We start from the raw sequence: 27,177 nt of genomic DNA on the forward strand, positions 1-27,177 counted from the left end.
ATGCAAACTTAGAAGTGTTGACCGCATGACACCAGACTTGCGATATATGATATACTCCCTGAAAAAGCTGCTGTATTGACAATGTAAAATGAAGCAGTGCCGTGTGCTAGGCACCAGTGAGGATAATTCTGAAGTGTAATGGATCTACAATTCTGAACATGAATATTGACAAATGTAACCTTCAATATTGTATTACATGTGAAACCAATGCCATTTCTAATGAGACAATGAATGGAGAATTGAGAGGATTCCCCTCACTAACAAGCAACTGTACAAGCCTCCCGCTGAAAATCTGTGAGAATGTTCTGGGTCTAATCTCACGAGAGCATTCTCATATTTCCCACAATATGGAAAATACAGTGTGAAACATCAGCTCAAATCTTGCATTTGGTTCAGTCTTCACGCTGGACATTTTCTGAGATGGAATGGGGGAAAATGTGTATTTGCATTTTCTGTATAATCACTATTTTTGCCAGGGAAATGACATATGAAAGGCAGTCCTTGCTGTAAATACAGTGTTCTGATGTCATGTACAGTTTTGATTAGTTAAGGAGGGATATATTCTTGCAGTGGGTAGTTTGCACTGGGTTCACCAGGTTAATTTCCAGAGTAAAAGGCTCATCACACAGACAAAAGACTCTTGACAGATGGATGTTGAAAAGATGTCTTCTGCATTTAAGATTGAGGTAAATAAAAATTTATTGTCTTGGGGATTGTGAATCTTTAAATTCTGTTACATATTGCACCACGCAGTTTGAATTATTGAACATATTCAAAGCTGAGATACAGAGGCGAATTATTATGTTGTGGATCAGGCAGGAAACTGGACGAGAAGGTGCGTGTGCGCGAGTGCTTGTGTGTGTGTGTGTGTGTGTGTGTGTGTGGAGGGAAACAGTGAGATATCAAAGAAAAATCACTTTACCCAATGGATCTTTGAAGACTGTTTGCCCTAACACAGCTAACAATAATGCAATCCTTTTCACATCCTTGGAATCCATCCACTGTGCCAACTTGCACCGTTCTGGAAATTGAAAAAAAAAACGTATTAGGAATATCAGTGTATTTTATTCCATTTAAACACTATAATCATAGATTTATACAAGATGGCTTACAATGAATAAATTGACATCTTTCCAGATGACCAAATATGCAAATTAAATACATGGTTCAAGGGTCTTTTATTGTCACGTGTACCAATTAAAGTACAGTGATATGTGAATTACTATACTAAGTTCGCAGGCTCCCACGGTTGGAGCTCCCGAAGTCAGTCTCCAGCAAAGGCCGCCAACTCCTCGAAGTTAGGCCGCCGTGTAGATGGAGATAGGATACAGAAAAAAATAGGCATCCCGGTCGAGGTAAGAGATTAAAAATAGTTTCCCCAACCCCCCCCCCCCCCCAACATAAAACAAGCTAAAGAACACTAAAAACATACATTTAACACATACTATTAAAACAACAGAAGGAAGGAACAGACAGGCTGCTGGCGAGGCAGCCATTGCTCGCGCCACCCGGTGGTGACAAAAACAAGGAGGATGCATGGGACAGGTATAGGCAGCTGTGATCAAGTACATCCCTGGAGGAATTTCTGGAACTAAGGAGTATACTGAAAAAGGAGATTAGAAGGACAAAAAAGAGCCAGTAGGTAGCTCTGGCGTGTAATATTATGGACAATCCCAAAAGATTTTATAAATACACTAGCCCAAGTGGGACTCGTTCCCCCGACGCAATAATCCAGCATTCGCCTGGGGACAGCGTTGGAGGAAAGTTCTGGAATCTTTTTTTGTAAAGCGTTGCGGGGCGGCACCTGTGCTCCCCAGAGCCAAAAAAGGACTCCGGAGCCAATCAATCCTTCCCACGTGAAAACCGCCACCCCCTCAAAAGAAAGGTTCTGGAAACAAAACCTCTCCCCCATTCCACCCCACACACAGTAACCCCCACCCACACACTAACACCCCCCTCCACACAATAACCCCCCACACACATACTAACCCCCCACACACATACTAACCCCCCACACACACACTAACCCCCCTAAACACTAACCCTTTCATTGTAGCTGTAACACAATATACTACATCAGATGTGTTTTCTCTTTTGCTCTACCTGATGTATGCACTTATGTATTATATGGTCAGATCTACCTAGATGGAATACAAAACGTTTTTCCACTGTATCTTGGTACATGTAACAATAATAAACTAAAATCAAACTTAAAGGTGAAAATTATCTTAATGGGACTTTGGATTTTACTGAAAAACTCTCATCTTTATAACTTAGTCTGGCAAATGACAAAGAAAGGTTTATTCCAAGGCTACAAGTTCATAGTAAAGAGCACAGAAGATCTGCACGAAAATATGATCAAAATACCCTGGTGTGGAATGTTTCCAATATTAACTCTTCACATACCTGTTAATTTCAAGCTTAGTTCTTTTACATTCTTGATCAATTTGATTGATAATTCCCTGTTTCTGTGCATTGTACGGTGTGATCACTCCAATGTTACGGCATGTTCCATTTTGTTTCTCTGCAATCATACTCATTAAAGCTACCACCAGTTTAATTTCCTGTGGGTTTGTATAAGAGCTGTAAACAATAGATGCAATCCAGAGATGAGGCAACGGAGGAAATAATCATGTCCTTGTTCTGAATGCTCTTTTTTGGAATGTGCTATGAGATTCTATACATTATAATCAGTAACAATTAAATAATTTCTCACATTACAAGGGAATTGCAAACATTTGCAGAAATTAAATCTTATGTTACAATTAGCTATTTGTGTTCAAACTGAAAGTATATCCTTCAGTGGTTTGATAGGATAAAACTTTATTCATCCCCTGAGAGAAATTGGGTTAGCATCAGAATGGATTTAAGACCAAATTCAAATACGCCACCTTATCCTGTTCTGATTGACAAGACACCACAAAGGTTTTGAGTTGCAGAATTAATTAATGTGGCAGGACGTTTGCAAAGTAAAATTCTGCTCTTCTGGACAACAAAGAACGGCTTCACTACAAGCTGGTAAAAATGTCACCTTTTGCAGACAAGCTAGTACACAGAAACAAAATCTGCTCTGGTAACAAGTACAACATTTCTGCTCCTGTTTGCTCTATTCTTGCAGTCATTTGGCCATGTACAAGGTCTGGGGCAGAAATTGCTATAAAAACATGGGGGGGGGGGGGGGGGGAATTTCTTGGTGGCCGAGCGCACACACGCGCACGAGCGAGGCTTCGGCCGTGAGGCCCTGTGGACGGTAACATCGGGAGCTAACCTGGTTGGTGACCGACTCCGAACTCCAGCAACAGCAGCTTCGTCCGCCCCGAATCGTGGGGCTTGAATCGGCCCGTTAGCGGGGCCTTTAAATCGCCACCGGGGGCTTCAACATTGGGAGCCTCGATCGCCTCGACGCAGCAGTTTGATTTTAAGCTGCGCCGGGCGATGAAAGGTACCATGAACGGGCCGATTCAGTCCTTAGAAAGTGTCGGATACCCGCTTTAATCTTTCAAAAGTCACAATGTGATAAATACCACTTAAACAAATAAAACTGAAGCAAATAAAGGCAAACATAAGAACCAACCTTGGAGAGGGAAGAGAGATGGGAAAGAGATACTAAATTAACATGAGTGGCAGTGAATGAGGGACTTACCTGCAAGCCAGCCAGGAAACCCGTTCGACCGGAGCCCTTAATGACCTGACCCGTTTAAATCTTTCCCATCCACCAATACATCCAATTAGTTCAAATGGTAAGTGTACCCGCATCAGACAACTTTAAGAAATTCTCCATGAATACCTTCAGTAATACTTGAAGGTCAAAACACAATTGGTGACACATCGTGTTAATATGATGTTAATAGTGACATTTAACAAGTGCTTAATAGTGAAACCCCCACTGTCTCGCGGAAAGCGGAGATTTTAATAGATTTCTTTTCACCGAATTTCAAAATCTGGATTACAAAAGATGGGGGGGATTGTCCCCCACCTCTCAAAGCATGGGAGGGATGTGTGTCCCCCACCCCTCCTCCCCCAGATTTTCGCCCATGTACAAGGTGAATACAAAAAGGGAACAAAGGATATCAAAAAGGTATAAAACATACTCTTTCTCCCTGCATTCAAATCCATCTGTCACATCAAACAACATGTATGATTGGAAAGGCCAGTTTGGCCGACACCGCTCCATCTCTACTTTTCTAGAAAAACATAGGAAAGAAGGAAAGAGGTGAGAAGCAGTAGCTTGAATCTCTTCTACACCAAAGCTATTAAAATTATATTTTGAAGCATTATTAAATGATCATATGTTCATCCAGTGGTTTGTTCATAATATCTAACTTCTAGTTTGGGTTATTCTTAGTCGCGTGAATATCTCAGAGGAAGCTCATTTGCATCAATATAAATGTACAAAAAATAACGACTTATTATGCATTATGGAAAATAAGTTTAGTAGTTTTAAAAGAGACCACTTTGAAACAAACAGCATTCATTGTAAACTCCCAAGAAAAATGTATTGGAAAACACAGAAATAATTAGCGTTATAACTGAGAGAATAATTTTCAAAGTCCTTACAAAAAGATTAATATTGAAAATATTGATTTTTAAATGTTCAGAAAACAAAAGAAACGACCTTCAAAATAAATCCCGCATTGACTAGCTTTTCAGGATTGGACTTGTTACAACTTTACCCCAAAGTTACCTTTGATATGTTTGATAGTGCAAACATGATAGAATCAAGACTCAGTTTCCTTGCCTTTTAAAAAAAAAACCTTCATTTCATGAAAGTGAACCTTTTAGCAAACAGGCAAATCCCTGCTGTCATTGCCATTGGAAATTTACAAAGACCATTAATTTTATGCTGTGCACAAATAATATATTTTTCTTTCATCTCCTGGATTGTTGTTGAATTTGTCAACCATATTTCAAGCTGAGATCCAACCACATCACAGCACTAACCGGGAATAGAAACAGTGGGAGAACCCACGCAAGACAGACTTGGATCATTCTTGAAAAACCAAAGTACAAGAGCCTTAATAATTAAAACACTCTTACTTATCAGTTTCCAACATATTTCCATATATGTACTTGGAGGGAAACAGGCAGATGTCGGGATGCATCCTGTACTGGGTCAACAGCAACTGCACTGGGTTATGTCCAAAGTTGTTCTGATTTACTTCATTTTGCAGGCACTTTTGCAGCCGGCTCATAATTGATTGGCCATAGTTTAACTCTTTTGCTTTCTGTATAAAGAAAGTAGTATTAATTTTTCTCTGCTTTCCATCTGTGAAGGATGTCAAGAACTGTAAGTAAATGACACAAAAACCATACAGGAATTTTTAAACAAAAAAAGAAACATTGAATAGCTTTAATTGTATTATCACGACTGTATTATAATTGTACAATGGTCTGGAATGTGCTGAAAGCTGAATGTTGCCCGGTCTCGCAGCTCTAGTTTAAAACAAGGAAAGTTGAACTTGCGGAAAACCAAGTTTGGATGCAAAATGACAGCAGATACATCTGTCCATTACTGCCATATAGAAAGCACCGCTCATGAAATGACTGAAAACATCTCAACAGCCCACAAAGTCATGCATTCAATCTGTGAAGACAATTGTGTGCTACATTTGCCTGGAAACTAGCGGTCTGCTTCATGCAATATTAAATGAGGCATGGGAGATCTTGCAATAACATAGAATATTGGCTAGGTCACAGCTGTAATACTGTGTTCAGTTCTCGTCATCATACTTTTGGAAGTACACGATGGCATTGTAGAGGATGCTGAGGAGATTCACCAGGATAATGACTGAGGTGTTAATTAAAGTGTGACAATTAATTCTGCTCCGAGTAATATATTGAATGCAAGCAAGAGATTAGGAAACAGCAAACTTTCTTTCAGGACAGGAACGTTCCTCTAGGCGAGAAGCAATCCATGTAAGCAACAGCATTTGGTCTCTGCACGCCATCACCTTTGTGCTGTAACGAACTCATGCATAACCACATATTTAAATACAAAATGCCCAAAAGGAGAATATGGAAAAGAGGGGCACTCATGTGAAGGGAAGTTTATCAATCAAGAGGGTTGGAGGAGGAAGAAGTAAAATGAGAATGGGAGCCTGTTGATTTTAGTCTTGGTACAGAAACAAAATTGGTCAAAAATTCCTGTCAAACAATTATATTGTAGCTACCCTCTTAAATGTCATTCTTACCATGGAAATAATAGTTGGTGGCAGTTGCTCAGGATCTCCCACAAGAATTAATTTGGGACAATGATACATCAATGGAATCAGTATTTCAGTTTCACATGCCTGTCCAGCCTGAAAAGAATAGTGATAAGTGATGTAGATACATAGATACAGAGACAATAGATGCAGGGATAGGCTATTCGGCTCTTTAAGCCAGCACCGCCATTCAATGTGATCATGGCTGAACATCCACAATCAGTACCCCGTTCCTGCCTTCTCCCCATATCCCCTGATTCCACTAGCCCTAAGAGCTCTATCTAACTCTCTTTTGAATGCATCCAGTGAATCAGCCTCCACTGCCGTCTGAGGCAGAGAATTCCACAAATTCACAACTAAGTGATAGGAGCAGATTTAGACCAATTGCCCATCAAGTCTACTCCGCCATTCAATCATGGATGATCTATTTTTCCCTCTTAATCCTATTCTCCTGCCTTCTCCCCATAACTCCTGTCACCCATACTAATCAAGAATCTATCTATCTCTGCCTTAAAAATATCCATTAGATTGGCCTCCACAGCCTTCTGTGGCACTGAATTCCACAGATTTACCACCCTTGTAGTTTAGGCTGTTTATCTTCAGCTCTAATTCATGCACAATTTAAATTAATATCAACATCATACAGGATGTTATTAGTGGGTCACAATCACAGAACTCTCCACCGTACAGCATTATGAGCAGCTTCAGTTGATGAACTGAGAGTTTAAGAATGTGGCTCAACTCCACTCTACCAGGTGCAATAGAGGAGCAACACACACATGTTACGAAATAAAATCAAGAACAGCTTCTTTCCAGCAACCATCAGGCTCTGGAACACTGCACAACACTAACCACTACATCAGCAACTGTGATCTTCTATGGACTGTGTCTTTGTTGCACTACGGACTTTAGTTTTGCACTGTTATGCTCACTTACTATTATTAATTTATTGCATTAGAGTCAGTGTCATACGGCACAGAAACAGACACATTTGCCTGCTTTGCCCATATCTCTCTAAAGCTTTCCTATCCATGTACCTGTTCAAATGTATGTTAAATGCTGTTATGGTACCTGCCTCAACTTCCTCCTCTGGCAGCTCGTTCCATATATGTGTGAAAAAGTTGCTCCTCAGGTTCCTCTTAAATCTTTCACTTTTCTCCTTAAACCCCTGGTTCTTGATTCCCCTACTCTGGATAAAAGCTATCCACAACTATCAAGCCAATCCAACTTCTCCCTTTGGCTCTTGCCTTAGAATTACCGGTCATTATTATATATCTAAGGTACACAAAATTGCTGGGGGAACTCAGCGGGTGCAGCAGCATCTATGGAGCGAAGGAAATAGGCGACGTTTCGGGCCGAAACCCTTCTTCAGACTGATAGGGGGTGGGGAAAGAAAGAAGGACAAAGGGAGGAGGAGGAGGAGCCCGAGGGCGGGCGGATGGGAGGAGACAGCTAGAGGGTGAAGGAAGGGGAGGGGAGGGGGGGAGGGGACAGCACGGGCTAGCCAAATTGGGAGAATTCAATGTTGATGCCAAGGGGACGCAAGGACCCCAGACGGAATATGAGGTGCTGTTCCTCCAATTTCCGCTGGTGCTCACTCTGGCAATGGAGGAGACCCAGGACAGAGAGGTCGGATTGGGAATGGGAGGGGGAGTTGAAGTGCTGAGCCACCGGGAGATCAGGTAGGTTATTGCGGACTGTATATCTATTTGTGTGTTATTGTATTAAATGGGCCTGATAAGCAGTAGCAAGTAAGAATTTCATTGTTCTGTTGCTGGTATATATGCCAATTAAACACACACTCTCTTGAGATTCTATCATCACGAAATTATATCATCAAAGGCTAACAAAAGATACAATTATTTGATTTAGCTTAAACACTTTACAAGTTGGTCATCATTGCAAAATTTACTTCCACTCACCTCATCCACAATCACACAGCTAAACGGTTCATGACCCAATTTTCGGAATGACATTTCCAAAAGCATACTGCCACTGGTACTCAAAGTGCAGCAGATGATGTGCGATTCCAGAATAATGTTCATCTGAATGTCCTGGGATCGTCTATTAACCTGCAAAGTTCAGGGTGAGGAACTCATTCTGCTTAACAGCAATCGGCTGACATTAACATTTTTGGTTGACTGCTTTTTGTCTTGATATATCCTCTGGTGTTCCTTATTCTTAAAATCATTTTTATATAAACAGTTCAGAAGACTAGCACACAAGAATTTGAAATGAGAAATTATGGTATACACATTATCATCATTAGAATAACTAGTTACCAAACAGCTCTTGCAAGCGAATCACAAATTTGAGAATGCTCCTAGACATCCAATAATAGTAAAATGAAAGAATAATTGTGATAACCATTATTGCAAATTAAAAAAGGAATTTACTCCATTTTAAATGAATAATACAGCTTGCTGTTGTTGACATTTGTACATGTTAAAAAAAACAGAGAAAAAAAATCGCCGCTCAGCTCTTGCCTCCTTTAGTTTGCGTCCAAGTTCCGCCCTCTCCCTCTCCAATGTTTTCCGCTCTTGAATTGCCCGTTCAATCTAGACCACAGAATAGCAAGATGGAAGATTTGGGTTTGTAAATGATTTATGGTAACATCCTTGTAGATGCTAATGTCATTTCAGTAAACTAATATGTGAATAAAGATAACTCTCTAGAAATGTGAATTCAAATAATTTAAAATTCTAGCATGAAATACAAGCACCACAAAACTTAGGATACATAACCAATTATTAACAAATATTGTGTAACTTTTTGTTGTTATATATTCACATACAATGAACTAAAGTACTTCTTTTCTCCATTCCACAAAATGACAAATCCACTGCAACACAAGAGTGTTAATGCTTCTGCAACTGGAGCAGCATATCAACACAGCCAAAGACAGCAATAATGTTTTACAGCATGGAAGATAAAAGTGAAAGAACTTCAAAGTCAAAGTCAAAGTAGCCTTTATTGTCAACATTGTGATGAAGTGCAGACAAAGTAAACTCATTCTAATTGTTATCAGGCTCGGTAACAGATCGATTTTAAAATTCTCACAGCTCGTTTCCAACTCCTACCATGATCTTACTCACCTGTTGGAAACGAGCTGTGAGAATTTTAAAATCGATCTGTTACCGAGCCTGATAACAATTAGAATAAGTTTGCTGATGACACTGTGGTGGTGGGCCTGATCTCAGACAACGATGAGACGCCTACCGGGAGGAGGTGCCTGATCTAGCACTCTGGTGCCAGGATAACAGCCTCCTCTTGAACATCAAAAAAACGAAGGAGCTGATCGTGGAGGGCACATAATAATAATAATAAATTTTATTTTCGGTCGCCTTTCAAATCTCAAGGACACCTTACAAAGATTAACAGAAGAGAAAAAAACATATAGTCGGAGAAAAAAAAATAATAAGGACATCATCAATATACAAATTAAAGATAGAAATCGCTCCAAAGACACAAAATCAAAAAATCAAAAAACACAATGTGAAGAGAGAGCAGCGGCAGCTAAAGCGCGCCAGCGTCCACTCTCCCTTCCGACAGCCATCTTGGACACAGACTAACATAGTAACTACACACAGAAAAATCATCCCCCCACAGTGGTTACCACTGTGAGGGAAGGCACAAAGTCCAGTCCCCAACCCCAGTTCTCCCAAAAGTCAGGCCTATTGAGGCCACCGCTATTGCCTCTACGGAGGCCCGATGTTCCTGGCCGTTCTGGCCGGGTGGTGTTGCCCCGGCGTCGGGAGAGTCCTCTCAGCGGCTGGGCCACCTGGAACGGCCGCTTCCTAGCTGGGGATTGTCGGCTTCCGAAGCCGACAAGGACGCACCGGGTTGGAGCTCCCAGGCTCCCGATGTTAAAGTTGGCGCCGCCCGCTCCGCAGACACCCAGCCCGGAGGTGTTGGTCACGGCGGTCAGAGCTCACGGCGGTCAGAGCTCCGGCGTGTCGATCCAGCGCGGCGACCCAGGCAAGGCATCGCCCGCTCCGCTCCACGATAGCGCTCCAGCGCTGTGCTGCCAACGAAGCCGAGGTGCTGGGCGGTCCCCGCCAGGAAACGGTGCTCCAAGCCCGCTGGTAGGCCACGAGGACTGGTCGACGGGCAGCCCGGAGAAAAAGTTGCCTCACCGACCAGGTAGGGACCTAGAAGTAAGATTACCTCCTTCCCCCCACATTACGAAGTCCATTTATCCTACAAACGAAAAACAAGACTTACTAAAAACTGGGAAAAAAATGGATTAAACGGACGGCTGCTGGTTAGCAGCCGTTCCCCAAGATGGCTCCTCCTCCTCGAATGCTCCACATCATCCGAGGACGTACACACCATTGAGGAATAAATGGGGATCCTGTGGATAGGGTGAGCTGTTTTAAATATCTGGGAGTCCACATCTCTGAGGATATGACATGGACATCACACGCCGCAGCACTCGTGAGTAAGGCAAGGCAGCGCCTTTACCACCTCAGGCAATTGAGGAAATTCAAAGTGTCTCCGAGGATCCTCCAGTGCTTCTACGCAGCGGCTGTGGAAAGCATCTTGTCCGGAAATATTACCATCTGGTTTGGGAATTGCTCTGCCCAGGACAAGAAGGCTCTGCAGAGAATAGTGCGTTCGGCCGAACACACTATGGGAACTTCACTCGCCCCCCTGCAGGAACTATACATCAGGAGGTGCAACTCCAGAGCCAACAAAATCATGGGAGACCCCTTCCACCCATGCAACGGACTGTTCCAGCTGCTACGGTCAGGCAAACGCCTCCGTTGCCATGCTGCGAGAACGGAGAGGTTGAGAAGGAGTTTCTTCCCAGAGGCCATTCGGACTGTAAATCTCACCAGGGACTAACTTTACTGAATGTTTTTCCTTCCAATATTTAATATGTAAAAGAATATGTGTGTGTTTATGATTGTGTTTATAGTTTGTTTGGTTGTTTGTCTGTTTGCACAAAGTCCGCGAGCATTGCCACTTTTCATTTCACTGCACATCTCGTATGTGTATGTGACGAATAAACTTGACTTGACTGCAACTTCCTTTGTCCTACAATACTCGAGTTCTGTGCTGCTGTTAAAATTTTCCTGAACAAGTCTAATTTGATTTTACCATTGTCAGGCACCTCTGTTCCAAAATGTCTTCCTGAATCTCTGCATCTTTAATCCTTTATCCTTTCACCTCCAATTAGGCCATCTCATTTGCTACCATTTCTGAGACCCAAGGCTCCATTATGAATCAGTTGAAACGCTGGGGACATTGAAAACCTACAGTCTTGCTTTGACTGCACTGATTGGAATGTGTTCAGGGAAGCAACCACAAGCTTCGGTGAATATACAGACACCGTGACGTCATATGTCAGCTTTTGTGAGGACAGTTGCATTCCCACTAGGACCCAGATCAGGTTCAACAACAAGTCTTGGTTTACAGCAGAACTCATACAGCTCCGCCAGTCTAAAGATGAGGCCTACAGGAGCGGGAATGTAGACCTCTACAGGCAGGCTAAGTACAAGCTGAGATGAGGAATCAGAGCTGCCAAGGAAAGGTACTCCGAGAAGTTGAGGAGCAAGTTCTCAGCTAATGACTCATCTTCAGTGTGCAAGAAATCACCAGGTGTTAAGGTTCATTTCTTAAAGACAGACAACTCACCATAGGTTAGGTAAACCAACACAAGCTTTACTGATCATTAGCCGGCGAGAGTGCCAGGGATACAAAGTAAAGTATACGACAGATACTTAACCCTCCTGGGCCACCACTCTAATAAAAAGTGTCATACAGCATACTTTTTATAGTATTTTGGAAACATAGTCACATGTTTATACAGAGTTGCAGCAATACCGTCTAACACATCAATCACAGAGTATACCCATTCAAAGTATGCTCATCACGGATACAACACACTTGTCAACCTATGATTCTATCAATCACAAACTATTGATCACATTCTAAATAACAGGAACTTAGTCAAAGCCCAACATTGACAATTCTGTCTTAACAATGTAATCTTCAGTATCAGTACCCACAGAAGTTCCTGTTTACAGAGACTAGCAACTTCTCAGGAAATACATACCCTCCCACCATTGAAATATTTTTTTTGCTTGGGCATAACAGGAAACACTGTCAAGAGCAGCTTGAATGCAGGCCTCTAACTTCCTGATTACCCAGCTCTTCTACAGCACAGAATTACAAAGCTTTAGTTTACTCAGAACCCAAAGAAGTCAAATTAATCTTTACTTAATAAAATACCTTGCATTATAATTTATTATTAACTAGGATATTCTCATTCCTTCCTATTATCGATTTTAACGATAACACTACAGTCCTTGGTTGGTACACAGTAAAGGCTTCAGGCATTTCAGTACATAGATTAATATAACAATCAGTAGTACAATAGATCCACACTAGGACCCGGATCAGGTTCAACAATGACAAGTTCTCCTCCTCTCTCCGGAGACAGTTTCTAGCCCTTGCCGTCTCCTCCCCTTCCTTAACCCTCTAGCTGTCTCCTCCCATCCGCCCGCCCTCGGGCTCCTCCTCCCCTTTTCCTTCTTTCTTTCCCCCACCCCCCATCAGTCTGAAGAAGGGTTTCGGCCCGAAACGTCGCCTATTTCCTTCGCTCCATAGATGCTGCTGCACCCGCTGAGTTTCCCCAGCAATTTTGTGTACCTTCGATATTCCAGCATCTGCAGTTCCCTTTTGAACACTTTGTCTACTCCACTGCGATATCTCCTCAAGGTATGCCTACTTTGAAGAAGTTCTCCTCCTCTCTCCGGAGACAGTTTCTAGCCCTTGCTGTCTCCTCCCCTTCCTTAACCCTCTAGCTGTCTCCTCCCATCCGCCCGCCCTCGGGCTCCTCCTCCTCCTCCCCTTTTCCTTCTTTCTTTCCCCCACCCCCCATCAGTCTGAAGAAGGGTTTCGGCCCGAAACGTCGCCTATTTCCTTCGCTCCATAGATGCTGCTGCACCCGCTGAGTTTCCCCAACAATTCTGTGTACCTTCAACAATGACAAGCCTTGGTTTACAGCAGAACTCAGATAGCTCCGCCAGTCTATAGATGAGGCCTACAGGAGCGGGTATGAAGACCTCTACAGGCAGGCCAAGCACAAGCTGAGATGAGGAATCAGAGCCAAGGAAAGGTACTCTGAGAAGTTGAGGAGCAAGTTCTCAGATAATGACTCATCTTCAGCGTGGAAGGGTTTGCAAGAAATCACCAGCTGTTAAGGTTCATTTCTTGAAGACAGACAACTCATAATAGGATAGGTAAACCAACACAAGCTTTACTGATCATTAGCTGGCGAGACAATCGTCAGCTGACCAATGACCTGAATGAGTTCTACTGCAAGTTTGTAAGGCAGAAATATAACCCAGGTATCCCCTCCCCCACCCGCTCCTCCCCAATCACCGTTTCACACCTAATAACAGCCTGACTCCAGTCTGCAAAGACTGGGCCCTCCTCCACTACCCACCCCCTCCTTGCTGCCCAATATCAGTCTGGCCACTTCTCCATCACAAACAATAGAAATTGAAGAGGTGCAAAGGTTATTCAGGAGACAGAAAAGCCAGAAATCTCCAGGGCTAGACAATGTTTCCCCCTCTACCCTCAAGCTCTGTGCTGAACAACTGGAACCAGTCTGCACAGACATTTCAATCAGTCCCTGCAAACCTGCACTGCCCCTGCCTGCTTCAGTCTCCACTATTTAGTTTAGTTCAGAGACACAGTGCGGAACCTGGCCCTTCAGCCCACCGAGTCCGCGCCGACCAGCAATTCCCGCACATTAACGCTAGCCTACACACACACTAGGGACAATTTTACACTTATAACAAGCCAATTAACCTCCAAACCTGTACGTCTTTGGAGTGTGGGAGGAAACTGAAGATCTCGGAGAAAACCCATGCGGTAACGGGGAAAATGAACAAGCTCCGTACAGACAGCACGTGCAGTCAGGATCGAACCCGGGTCTCCAGCACCGAAAAAGCTGTAAGGCAGCAACTCTACCGCTGTGCCGCCCTAATTGTTCTAATTGTCCACACTATTGTTCCTGTACCCAAAAAGCCAAGGATTACTGGTCTTAATGACTACAGACCTGTCGCTCTGACCTCTGTAATCAGGAAAATCCTTGATAGACATGTGCTGGCCCACCTGAAAAGTATCACAAACCCCCTGCATTTGCATACAGGGCCAATAGATCAGTGGTTGCCTGCACTTCATCCTCCAGCACCTAGACCGCCAGGGGAAATATGCAAGGATTCTGTTTGTGGATTTTAGCTCTGCATTCAACACCATTGTGCCAGAGCTACTACACTCCAAACTCTCCCAGCTGACTGTGCCTGAACCCCTGTCAGTTGAGGAGCAAGTTCTCAGCTAATGACTCATCTTCAGTGTGGAAGGGTTTGCAAGAAATCACCAGCTACAAGAAGTAAAATCCCCACTCGTTTAACAATCGTCATCTGACCAATGACCTGAATGAGTTCGACTGCAAGTTTGTAAGGCAGAAACATAACTGACTTCACCAACTTCCTGACAGATAGGAAGCAGCATGTGAGGCTACGAAAGCACATCTCAGATCCGCTGACCCTCAGCATAGGAGCACCGCAAGGCTGCGTACCCTCCCCTCTCCTTTACTCTCTCTACACAAATGACTGCACCTCCACAGACTCCTCTGTCAAGCTTCTCAAATTTGCGGACGACACAACCCCGATTGGACTGATCCAGGATGAGGAGGAATCTGCCTACAGACAGGAAGTGACACAGCTGGTGTCCTGGTGCCATTGCAACAACCAGGAGCTCAATGTTCTTCAGACAGTGGAATTGATTGTAGACTTTAGGTGAGGCCCCTCCCCCCCACTCCCCATCAACAACACTACAGTCACAACTGTGGGTAGTTAAAAATGCTGGAGAAACTCAGCGGGTGAGGCAGCATCTATGGAGCGAAGGAATAGGTGACGTTTCGGGTCGAGACCCTTCTTCAGACTGATGTTGGGGTAGTGGTGGAGTCTTTTAAATTCCTCGGAACCATCATCTCCAGGGACCTTAAATGGGAGGCCACCATCAACTTCAGAGTCAAAAAGACCCAACAGAGGATGTACTTCCTGTGGCAGCTGAGGAAACACAACCTTCCACAGGCAATGATGGTTCAGTTTTACACTACCATCATAGAGTCTGTCCTCGCCTCCATCGTGGTGTGGTTTGGCTCAGCCGTCGAGCATGACATCCGGAGGTTGCAGCGCATCATTCGATCAGCCAATAAAGTTGTTAGCTGCAATACACTGCAAGAGCCAGGAAGTGAGTGGGTAAAATCATCTCCGAGCCCTCTCACCCTGGCCACAAGCTCATTGAAGTATTTCCCTCTGTGAGACAACTCCAGACTATCAAAGCCACCACAGCCAGACGTAAACACAGCTTTTTTTCCACGAACAGTAGCTCTGCTCAACAGCCAGAAGTCTGTAGCCTCTTTTTACTCTGGTACTTTATTTTTACATGTTTAAATTATAATGTTTTATTTTTAATTGTCTATTGTATATTGCGATTTTAATCCTTGCGAGCTAAGCACCAAGGTAAATTCCTTGTAGGTATACATACTTGGCTTACAAATATTATTGTTATTATTATTATCTCTTTCTTTGTAGAAAATCAAAATAAAGGGGTTAAATTGTAGATGTGAGCACAGACAAACATTATTTATATCTCCACGAAGTTGGCATTTCCTTTCACAGAATTGCTATACTTGGCACCAAGCACTTAACTCTATTTCAAAATGGTTTGATTTCTGCTTTAAAAATCAATCTTGTTAGATTATATTTAACACCTGATTCATGTGGAAATTGGATAACAAACCCTACCATTTGACTGGGCTTTTGTCATTTTGATTATTCTTCTTGTTTAACTTTATCCATCAAGATATTAATCTAAATTACAATAGGTACAATTGAGTTTACGCAATCTTTTAAGTTGTATTTACTGAGGCCAGATTGAAACTCTGGTCTTACAATTTGTGTGGTGGTTTTAAATTCAAGACCCAAGATCAAAGGGCGTCAAGGATGCTTCACGTTGTAGTAGAAATTGTTAACTTTATAACAACAATCTGGAGAGAGAGGTTGGTTCGGCGGTCGACTGACGGACGAAGACAGAGCACGTGGAGTGAGGACGCCAGCAAAGAATTTCACTGTGACTTGTCACATGTGACAATAAAGTATTCATTCATTCATATTGTAATGGTGTTAACTAGCCAAAGAGTTGGTATACTGCATGGTATTAACTAAAGAAAAAGTGTACTGCAAAGGAAGGTTTGATACAAGTGAATCAGCATTTGGATCTGATCTTTTCAAGTTGACAATACTTTGCCCACCCTATAATAAGGTCACTGATAGCTTTTTGTTTGCTGTTAAACTTTAAATTGATATAAATTATGAATAACAAATTAATCTCTTGGGATCTCACAATGGATTACATAAGAAATAGGAGTAAACCATATGACTCCTCATGCTTGCCTTATCATTTTTCTTTTTCGTTTTGACCGTTTCATTTTAAATTGCCTGCGGGACATCAACCGCCTCAACTTTTCCATTCCCCTTACTCACTCTAACCTCCCCCCCCCCGAACGTACAGCCCTCCATTCACTCTGCAACAACCCCGACTGGGTTATCAAACCTGCCGACAAGGGAGGTGCCATGGTAGTCTGGCGCGCTGACCTCTACTGGTCTGAGGCCAGGCGCCAACTCTCAGACACCTCATCCTAATTATCCTTGGACCATGACCTCTCAGACGAGCACCAGGCCTTAACCTCAAGCACCATCACTGACTTCATCATTTCCGGCTCCCTCTTCTCCCCAAGATCCACAAACCGAACTGTGCTGGCAGACCCATTGTTTCTGCTTGTTTACATCCGACCAAATTTATTTCCACATATCTCGACTCCATCCTATCCCCCATGGTCTAATCCCTCCCCACCCATGTCCAAGACACCTCACACATTCTTTGGCTCCTTCATGACTTCCGTTTTCCAGGCCCCACTCCCTCATCTTCACTATAGATGTCCAGTTACTCTACCCCTCCATCCCCCACCAGGAGGGTCCTAAAGCCCTCCGTTTCTTCCTCGACTGCAGAAACAACCAATCTCCGTCTACTGATACTCTCCTCCGCCTAGCAGAGCTGGTTCTTACCCTCAACAACTTTTCCTTTGACTCCTCCCATTTCCTCCAAATCCAAGGCGTAGCAATGGGCACGCGCATGGGCCCTAGCTATGCCTGCCTCTTTGTAGGGTACGTCGAACAATCGCTGTTCTAGGCGTACACTGGCCATATCCCTGAACTCTACCCCCGCTATATTGACGTCTGGATTGGTGCAACCTCCTACACACAAGCAGAACTCACTAACTTCATCCATTTCACCACTAATTTCCATCCAGCACTCAAATGCACCTGAACCATTGCCGAAATCTCACTACCATTTCTAGATCTCACCATCTCCATCGCAGGCAACAGACTACTGACCAACATCTACTGCAAACCCACTGACTCCCATAGCTAGCTATCTTGACTACATTTCTTCCCACCCTGCTTCACTGTAAGGACTCTATCCCGATCTTCCAGCATCTGCAGTTCTTTCTTAAACATTAAGGTGTGATTGTGGTCATAATGACATTTCTGCCAGTTTCCCCATACTTTTGATCCCTCTATAGTCCAAATACTTGTCTTTTGACATTAGGTATATTCAACGATTCAGCCTCCTCCTGTCTCGGGTGCAAAGATTCACAATACAAAGTTCTTCCCAAACCTGCCTTAAAATGACAACTGTTATTCTGCATCAACATCCCCTGGTTCAAGATTCATCCTTAAGGCAAAATCCCCTCTCAGCTTTGGCTGTCAAAATATTTGTTGATACAAAATAATTATCATTCTTCGCTTTTATGTGTAAAAGGCTAGCCAGGAATTAACTTTAAATTCAAGAATATCCCATCTTAAATAAGGATGCCAAGACTGAAAGACAAGTACATTTAGTGATAGAAAACAACCAAGATGATTTTGGCAATTGTTGTGCATCAAGGAGAAAATATTTCTGGGAAGTAAAACTGAACATTGACAAGTCCTATCAGATAAACAATACTGTGTGACAAAAATTACTGGGGCTTAACTACTAAGAAATTCAATAACACCATTGATCTGCAACAACCGTGAATTCATGATCTGCCACATTCAACCACCTACGCTTGACTAGAGATGTTAAATGCGGAGGAAAATAGTAAATTTGGAGCAGAGGAGAACGGCGAGTAAGGTGGAGAAAAAAATCCTAGCGATTTAGGGTACCGTATTTGCATAAATTTAAAAACAACGCAGTGGTCTAGATGAGAGTTTTAGTAATAGTATAGATAGTAGATAGATAGATATAGATATATAATTGTAACAGCACAACGGTTCACTGCAGTTGTTGAGAGAGCAATTAACTCTTCAGCATCTGTTATCCAAGAGTACAACATAATAAGCAGTACAATAAACACTAAATAAACGTTTTACCCAGTATTGCCTTGCCATTGTTGCCCAAGACCAGTCGCAACATATATCAGATTTTACCTGCTCTCTGTCTTTTTTGATGATGGCACATTGCTTTCCAAGTTCATCCAACTTCCTATCCAACCAATCCTTCTGTTTCTGAATGACCTGATTAGCATCATGATGGCTCCTTTCTGTACATAAAGCCACATGTAACCATTTTAGAATAGACAGCAATACTTGTGGTTTAAGATGTTTACATTCATGTACTATACACCATTCAAAATAAAACATTGGATTAGTTTAGTTTTAATTTAGAGATACTGGGCCCTTCGGCCAAGTTCACCCCAACCACTGATCATCCATTCACACTATTCAACGTTATCCCACTTTCACATCCACATTAGGAGCAACTTGCAGCGGCCAATTAACCGACAAACCCACACACATTTGGGATGTTGGACAAAACTGGAGCCCCTGGAGGAAACCAACATGGTTAGGAGGGAGAACATAAACTCCACAGACAACACCTGAGGTCAGGATCAAATAATGATTTCTGGTGCTGTGAGGCAGCAGTTCTACCATATCCACCACTGTGTCATCCTATGGTAAAATTATGCAAAATCATTTTGTGCAATATCGTAGATTGATGTACTATCTACCGACATCGTAGGTGTACTTTTGCACTGTAGGCGAGATCATGGGGCAGTTAGGATTAAGGCTTGCAGTGAATTATAATTTAATTAAAAATTGAGAGGCATCAAAATTAATATACCTTCTACACAAACGACAATTTCCTTTCATACACAGCTGATTCAACACAAAATAAAAGGCACACAAATATAAAAATGTTCCTAACCCCCTTTGTACGATAGGAAAAAAAACTAAAGTAAGCCTCATAAAATAATTTTAAATTGCTCATTTGATCTGATACTTTTCCCTCTGAACAATATAATAACACATTTTAACCCAGAGACTTTTTTTAATTTCAGGCAAAAAGTACGTACTCCTTCTACGATTTACTTGATAATCCAAACTGAATCCCATGACATCAGTTGAGATAGTTTTCTCAGACCCTAGTCTTAACAGATTCACATCGCCACAATTTCCTGAAGAGAAAAATTATGGAATAATTAACAATTTGGAAGCAGTACATTGAGGAATTACATGGTAACAAATTGATACATTCAGAGAATAATTAATTAAGTTGACACCAAGTTTTAAATGCATAAGCAATACTTAAAATAAATAATTAAATGCTTTGGCATCTGTTATTCTGTTGATCAGAAATTAACTTTCACATTATCTGTTCATTTGAGAAAGAAACAATGAAAGATGAAATGTAGAGAAGGGAGGAAAGAGATTACCTCGTAGGACAATGCTCAACAATAAGTGTAAATCCCCTACACAAATACTATTAATATCATTCATTCACAGCTGACAATTTTTTATTATTTTCAAAATGTTACAGTTCTTTAGATATTCAGTTATAGTAAGATAAATAATAAACAAAGAAAAAAGTTACCCAAGCAATTCTTCACATTTTTGCATTTCAGTTTAAACTCAACAATTATTTTTTTCATGAGCTCATCAATGGCTGCATTCGATGGAGCACAGACAAGAATCCTGGTGCGTTTACTTCTCATGTTCCTGCTGTAAGATGGTTTAACATTCTCTTGATCCTAGGTTTGAAAGGGATAAAGTAATATGAGAACCAACTCTAAAGTACAGACTTGCTGTCCTTGATCCTCCATGTTCAGAGTGAGGCCCAGAACAAATTGGAGGAACACTTCATATTTCACTATGGTAGCTTATAATCCAGCAGTATGAAAATTGATTTCTCCAACTTCAAGTAACGCTTTCCCTCTCTCTTCATCCTAGTTCTCCGACTAGTTTCATTGTTCTCCTGATTAAATATTACTAATTGTATGCCTCACTGTCACCTTCCCCTCGGCTAAGAACGTACCCTTCTACTTTACCTTGATCATCATCCCATTTGATCTGCATTTTCACACCTTACCCTTCCATATTTCTCGCTTTCCCTCTCCCCGGGGACCTCTCATCCTTCTAAACTCCAGCAAATGCAGGCCCAGTGCTGTCAAACACTCATTATACGTTAACCCAACAATCCCCAAGGGTAATTCTCGTAAACCTCCTCTGGAACTTCTCCAATGCTAGTACATTCCTCCTCAGATATAGGGCTCACAACTGCTCACCATACTCCAATGTGGTCTGACTAGTGTCTTTTTAAGCCTTAACATTACATCCCTGTTTAATATTCTACTCCTCTTGAAATAAATGCTAACATTGCACCTGCCTTCCTTACTACCAATTCAAATTGCAAATTAATCTTTTGGGAATCCTGCACCAGCACTCCACAAGTCCCTTTGCACCTCCAATTTCAGAATCCTCATTCCATTTAGATAACAGTTCCCTGAAAGTGGCATCACAGCCATACAGTGGTAAAGAGGCTTTTGGTACATTGGCCTTCATCAGTCAGGATATTGAGTATAGAGGCTGGGATGTTACTTTATAGTTATTTAAAACATTGGTGTAGCTGCATTTGGAAATTGTGTTTAGTTCTGGTCACCACACTATTGGTGGGATGTCATTAAGCTGGAAAAAGTGCAGCGATTTGAGGAACTTAGCAGGACTTGAGGGCCTGGGCTATGGGCAGATGTTGGGCAGGCCTCAACTTTATTCCTTGGAGTGCAGGAGGCTGAGAGGTGTTCTTATAAAGCTGTATAAAATCATGAGGGGGATAGGATGGATGCAGAGTACTTTACTCAGATGAATCAAGAACCAGAGGACATAGGTTTAAGGTGAGCAAAGAAAGATTTAAATAGGAATTCGAAGGGCAATGTTTTCCACAAAGAGGGTGGTGGGTATGTGAAATAAGCTGCCAAAGGAGGTAGTTGAGGCAAGTACTATGACATTTAAAAAACATTTGGAAAGATACACAGAAAGATTTAAAGGGATATGGGCAAACATAGGTAGGTGGACTAGCGTAGATGGAAGTTCATAGTCTGCATGGGCAAGTTGGGTTGAAGGGCTTGTTCCCGTGCTGTAGTACTTTATGACTCTCTATAAGAACCTGATATCAACCTAGACCTCAGATTCAGACAATAACAACAGTTATAAGGACCTCCTCTCAAACTCATTGAAATTAGGAGTTATCTCAAAGAATAGTCAAGAAGCATCCTGTGATGTTTGGTGGAATGTGTGGGGTGGGAGGGCCCATTGCTCCTCCCGTGCAGCAGGCGGCGCTGCACAGGACAAAGGGAGATGTTTTGTATATAGTTTTTTTCTGTCTGTAGTGAGTGAGTTTTGGAGTTGTCTTGCTGTCAGTATTAAAGACTTCAGTTGTAAATTGAAGACTCTCAAGTTTTGTGCAGACCTAGAAAACGAACACGAAACATCCCATTCAAAAAGGATTCTGATAATACAACAACCTTTTATTCAAGCTATTACTCAGATAATAGTGGTAATGTTTCTCAGGGTAGTAGTGCAAGTTCAAACCTCTTTAGTTCATTCATCAATGAGCTTCCCAATCATAGAAATAGGATAGCAGTCAGGTCCATTCATAACACATGCCAAAATTCTGGCTCAGGCTAGCTAACATACAAGTTCCTGTAAATGTCCATCCCCAACATGACTAAGAAGGTCATATCAGTCTGAAGAAGGGTTTTGGCCCGAAACGTCGCCTATTTCCTTCGCTCCATAGATGCTGCTGCACCCGCTGAGTTTCTCCAGCATTTTTGTGTACCCTCAATATGACTAACATATTTCTTCTTGAGCTATTGTAGTCCATGATAAATAACAATATGACTTGGATCAATTTCCTGAGAATCACCAATGACCAGAAACTGAATTGGACCGTACACAGAAACACAATGGCTACAAATTCAGACAGCGCCTGGGTATTTTATTCCACAGTGCAAGTCGCTCCCATATGATTTTCCATCATTCACAAGACAAATCAAGCTGGTAAGATACCATTCTTCACTTGCCCGGATAGTGCAAATCCAGAATCACATGGGGAGCTCAACACCATTCATATCAAAGCAAGCTGATGATTGCATCCCATTCACCAGCCTACACTCTTTTCCTCACTGTTGTATTTTGTGTGCAGTGTACCAAACAGAAGGCACCTACCAATCATGCCTTTTCAATAAACACCTCACAACCACCTAGATGGGAGAGATTAAGGCAACAGATGCATGGTCGCATTTCACCTTGAGAGAATGGTGGTACCTCATTAAGCAAACGATGCAGGAGCCCAACAATGGTTTTCGACTTTCCTGTTCCAGGTGGCCCTTGGATGAGGCAGACTTTAGGAATTCTTGGCTGTTTAACCATCGACAATGCCATGCTAATTGCTCTCTGCTGATTCACATTGTATTCATTCTGCGTAGGGAAAAATAAAAGTGACCAGCCATACTTGAAATTCACAAAAAAACACAAATCATTCACCATCATGCTATGTTTTACCATATGCAGGGCACAGTGCAGAAAAGCATGTTAAAAATGTTTATGCAGGGTACAAACAACAAATCATTTGAAAGTAAATAATGTTGTTTAATTCAAGTTCATGCAGATTGCATTATCCTGTTCTATTCTCTTCATATTAATATTAATCTATAATATAATTGATCTTTTGCTCTTGATTTTATGACATGTTTAGTACTTCTGTAAGAGCAATTGACCTACAATATTGAACATTGAAATAGTATTCAATCTTGAGTACTGCAATAGTTCCAAAATGTTTTAAATCAGAGCTCACACACATCTTTATTGAAGAGTACATTCTTATATGGACACCTCAAAATTTGTATTTTCCACAAAAACATCCAAATTTTGTTATGTTAAATCGTTACTTTAACAGTACAAAAGTTACAACTTGAGCAGCACAGCCAAGAATGAGAAGAGCAGTTATTTTCTCAAAACTTCCCAGTGGTTCACTACACACATCAAAGGTCTGAAGTATGGTGCCTGACATCTCATCACCCCATGCCCCAGGTGCTTAGCACCCAACTCACATTCAGTCTGGATATTCTTCAATAGGTTCCCTCATGATATTCATTTTACAAGTTGTACAAGTTATTATTTTGCTTTATTTAAGAAAGATGTTGGCATATTTAAATGAAAAATTTTCTTTGAAAAGATGACTTCCTTACAGATAGCAGAAGATACAATGCAACTTTCAGGCAGTTTTATTAGTTTATATCTGCACTGATTTAAACTCAGTTACCCAACATTTCCAAAGTAAATGCTTATGAATAAAGCTGAAAAGATTTAGAATAAAGTTACAAACGTGTGTTAATTTAGTAATCAAGTTTTGCAAAATGCGAGATCTATAACACAACTTATATGTTCTTACAGCATTACTCCACTTTGTACTCTCCATGATGTTTCGTTCAGTAAAGAATGAGGAGTGGGCCGAAAGAATTGGCCGAATCAGAGGGATCTTAGCCAGAAAGAGCAATCCTTTGAACTGCCGTGTGGTTGTCACAATGGATCCAATGATATCGCATCTCACAGGTTGGTTTTCCACTGCACTAACATTCCCTCTTGTGTGGATTGTAAGGTAAAGAGTAGTTTGTGAATCACGTCCTGTTCAAAACAAAAATTAGGAGAGCTTAGAATTTAACTGCATTTTACCTTCCCAGGCATGTCTGGCAACACCTAATGCTGGTGCCTGAAGGATACCCAGCACTTCATTCAAATTGTTTTTTGCATGATGCTGAAGAATCTCATTTCTTCAAACTCATCGAGAAGTAAAGTATCTGGAAGCATGGCTTAATTCAAAACACTTTACTATAAACACCAAGGTGGTTTTGTACCACCAAAACACAAAACAAACAAATAAGAGAAGCAACATGAATCAGGGCAATAGCACGATATGGTCCTAATGTGGGCAAAAAGGATTAGCGCCAGTGGTCAAACATTGTCAGTATGGAAATAGTGGGCTGAAGGGCCAATTTCTGTGCTGTACAATTCTATGACATCTAGTGGAATGCTTTATTTTAATATGTTATAATTGGGCATAGAAGAGACTTAACATTTGTCAATGATTTCTACTAAAAATTAATAACTGAAAAAGGAGCTAACTATTTAAATTTCTTACACATGGTATTCAGTATACAACTTTTGACCTCACCCGAGAAACGTGACGTCCTTGAGACATGTGCAATATGTGCTTCATTCTGCATCTCACCGTCATCTTGCATGTAGTAATTTTGACGTTGTGGCAACCAGAGAAACACAATATCGTCTTCTTTTGGATATAGTTGCAACAAAAGTTCGTTGTCCTGCAGTGTGGCTGAGCAAACATAAAAAAAGTTGATCAGTAGTGGACAAAATACTGAACATAAATACAGTACTGACAGCATTACAAATATCCCTCCCCCATTCAAAATTAGGTAAACATTAAAGTTGCAATGGCTGTCGTGCCCAGGCTGACTTTCGATTCAAAGTAACTGCAATACTGTCAACAAATTCACCTTCAATAGAAATGTATTGGGTAAATTTGCTATGTGACCTTATTCTCAGCCTCAATGTTGAACACGGGAATGTCTCACTTTGGTAGCTGGTGTTTTAAAATATTGCATCCTCAATCATGTCAGCGGAAATGAAGCAGGAAAACCAAAGAGGGGTAGGACATGTGCAGTAAACGGTAGGGGAATGTTGATAAACACAAGGGCCTGGGGATCAAATCCATTAAAGGCCCTGAAAGTGAACATATAGATAGATAGGGCAGTGAAGAAGGCTTACTTTCACAGGTCAGGGCATATTAAAGTTGGGACATTATATTGTACTGCAATTTTTAATGTTAGGCTGCACTTGGAGTATTGTTTGAGGTTTTGAAAAAATGCACAAAAGGAAGGATGTGGTTGTATTGGAAAGAGTGCAGAGGCGATTCACCAAGATGTTGTCTGATTAAAAGACTTCAGTTGTGGCAAAATATTGGATGGGATGGGTATATTTTGCTTGGAGCAAAGGAGGTTGAGGGATCATTTGATAGAGATATAAAATTATGGAGGCACAGGAGCAGATAGTCAATAAGTTGTCTTCGTTCTCGGTGGTAAGTGTATTCAGAAACAAGGAATAGGTCTAGGTTGAAAGGAAGGAATTAGAAAAGGGATTTCAGGGCAATTTTCTTTCCCCCCTTTTTTTTTAAACACACAGAGAATTGTTGTTGTCTGTAACTTGCTGCCAGAGGTGGTGGAATTAATTTAAGAGACAATTAGACAGATGCTTCAGTAGGTGTGGTATAGCAGGATATTGACCTAATTTGTGCTAATTGGATTAGTGTGGATGGGCAAAAAGGTTGGCCTGAATGTGGGGAGCTGAAGGGGTCAGTGCTGTGCTGTGCAACTTTTTGACCAACTTCAATCAGTTTCATGACGTGAAACAAATGTTTACATTTATGATGAAAATAATTACTCACACCATTTGATTTTCAATAAAAAAAGTAGCACATTACTTTTGACTGACATCTTTTGGTTCCCTTTATCTTGACACAGGGACCATTAAATCTGTTCTCAATCCCCTCTTTATTGCTAAGCTGTGAAGGCCCGAACCCAGGCCTCACCCTCGTCAATCCTGGGATGAAAGCTACCCCTCAGGTAACGCTCAGTGGCTCTCTCTTCTACCACACTGAGAGATTCGGCCACAACCAGCCTGTTACCAAGAGATTTGGTCACAGTCAGCCCGTTACTGGGAGATTTGGCTACAATCGTTTCTATTGCTAGGATCAGGCTCTTCTTCTGGGCCTGGACTCATTAAGCCCCTATGATGTATTACTAAATTCTTAAAGGGAATGTTACTCAGTTTGCTTTCTGTAGACTTTAATATGCTTTCAGATACGATCCCCAAATTTATACTGAGCTAATATGGCAGTTTTTGAAAACATCTGTAAAGAGCTGGCCTGCCTAGACAATTGGATCCATCCTAAGCCCAAGGAGAATTTTATTTTGACACTCTACCCAATCTCATCCCATTGGGTTCAAACAAAGTCGCAAGGCACTTCACCCAATATGAATCTCTTCGAATAAAAACTTAGCCTAGCAAGGGGGCAAATAAATAATGTTAAAAAAAAGTTTGAGAATAATTGCGGCAATTAAAAAAAAAAGAATCGAAGTTTTGGTATAATTACAATGCTTACGAAAACAAGCTAAGATTCAAAGAAATCAAAGGTAGACATAAAATGCTGAAGTAACTCAGCGGGTGAGGCAGCACCTATGGAGAGAAGGAATTGGCGACGTTTCGGGTCGAGACCCTTCTTCAGACTGAAATCAAGATTGGGTGAAGTGCCTGTCAACTCTAACTGGGCCCAACAGGTTGGCCCTTGGTCTTAGGATAGATCCAATTGCCCTGCACGTTACAAATATATTCAAAAAATGCCAGACAGCTCAGTGTAAGTTCTACTAATTGTGGTTTATTTATTGAAGCTTATACAAAAACTACAAACATACAAATCAAAAATGAATTGACCC

The 27,177-nt window shown here is 41.6% G+C and overlaps 1 protein-coding gene and 1 long non-coding RNA gene across 5 annotated transcripts in view; one reads left to right on the forward strand and one right to left on the reverse strand.

Annotated features, from left to right (window-relative positions):
- setx (senataxin) overlaps positions 1-27,177 on the reverse strand; it is an 84,614-nt gene that overhangs the window by 5,105 nt on the left and 52,332 nt on the right. For all 4 annotated transcript variants that reach the window (XM_033049380.1, XM_033049382.1, XM_033049381.1 and 1 more), the window contains 13 exons: positions 24,840-25,001; positions 24,060-24,292; positions 22,934-23,086; positions 20,205-20,361; positions 19,687-19,788; positions 18,761-18,873; positions 8,690-8,761; positions 8,126-8,275; positions 6,192-6,299; positions 5,038-5,225; positions 4,092-4,184; positions 2,407-2,583; positions 923-1,021 (listed from right to left, as the gene is read on the reverse strand). In XM_033049380.1, the coding sequence (XP_032905271.1) occupies positions 923-1,021; positions 2,407-2,583; positions 4,092-4,184; positions 5,038-5,225; positions 6,192-6,299; positions 8,126-8,275; positions 8,690-8,761; positions 18,761-18,873; positions 19,687-19,788; positions 20,205-20,361; positions 22,934-23,086; positions 24,060-24,292; positions 24,840-25,001 (1,807 nt within the window). The remainder of the gene's footprint in view (positions 1-922; positions 1,022-2,406; positions 2,584-4,091; positions 4,185-5,037; positions 5,226-6,191; positions 6,300-8,125; positions 8,276-8,689; positions 8,762-18,760; positions 18,874-19,686; positions 19,789-20,204; positions 20,362-22,933; positions 23,087-24,059; positions 24,293-24,839; positions 25,002-27,177) is intronic.
- Positions 507-21,595, forward strand: LOC116991053. Its single transcript, XR_004416689.1, has 3 exons — positions 507-517; positions 851-855; positions 21,480-21,595. It is a non-coding gene; the product is annotated as an uncharacterized LOC116991053 (long non-coding RNA).

The sequence above is a fragment of the Amblyraja radiata genome, chromosome 32 (assembly GCF_010909765.2).
Source record: "Amblyraja radiata isolate CabotCenter1 chromosome 32, sAmbRad1.1.pri, whole genome shotgun sequence".
NCBI classification, from domain to species: Eukaryota; Metazoa; Chordata; class Chondrichthyes; order Rajiformes; family Rajidae; genus Amblyraja; species Amblyraja radiata.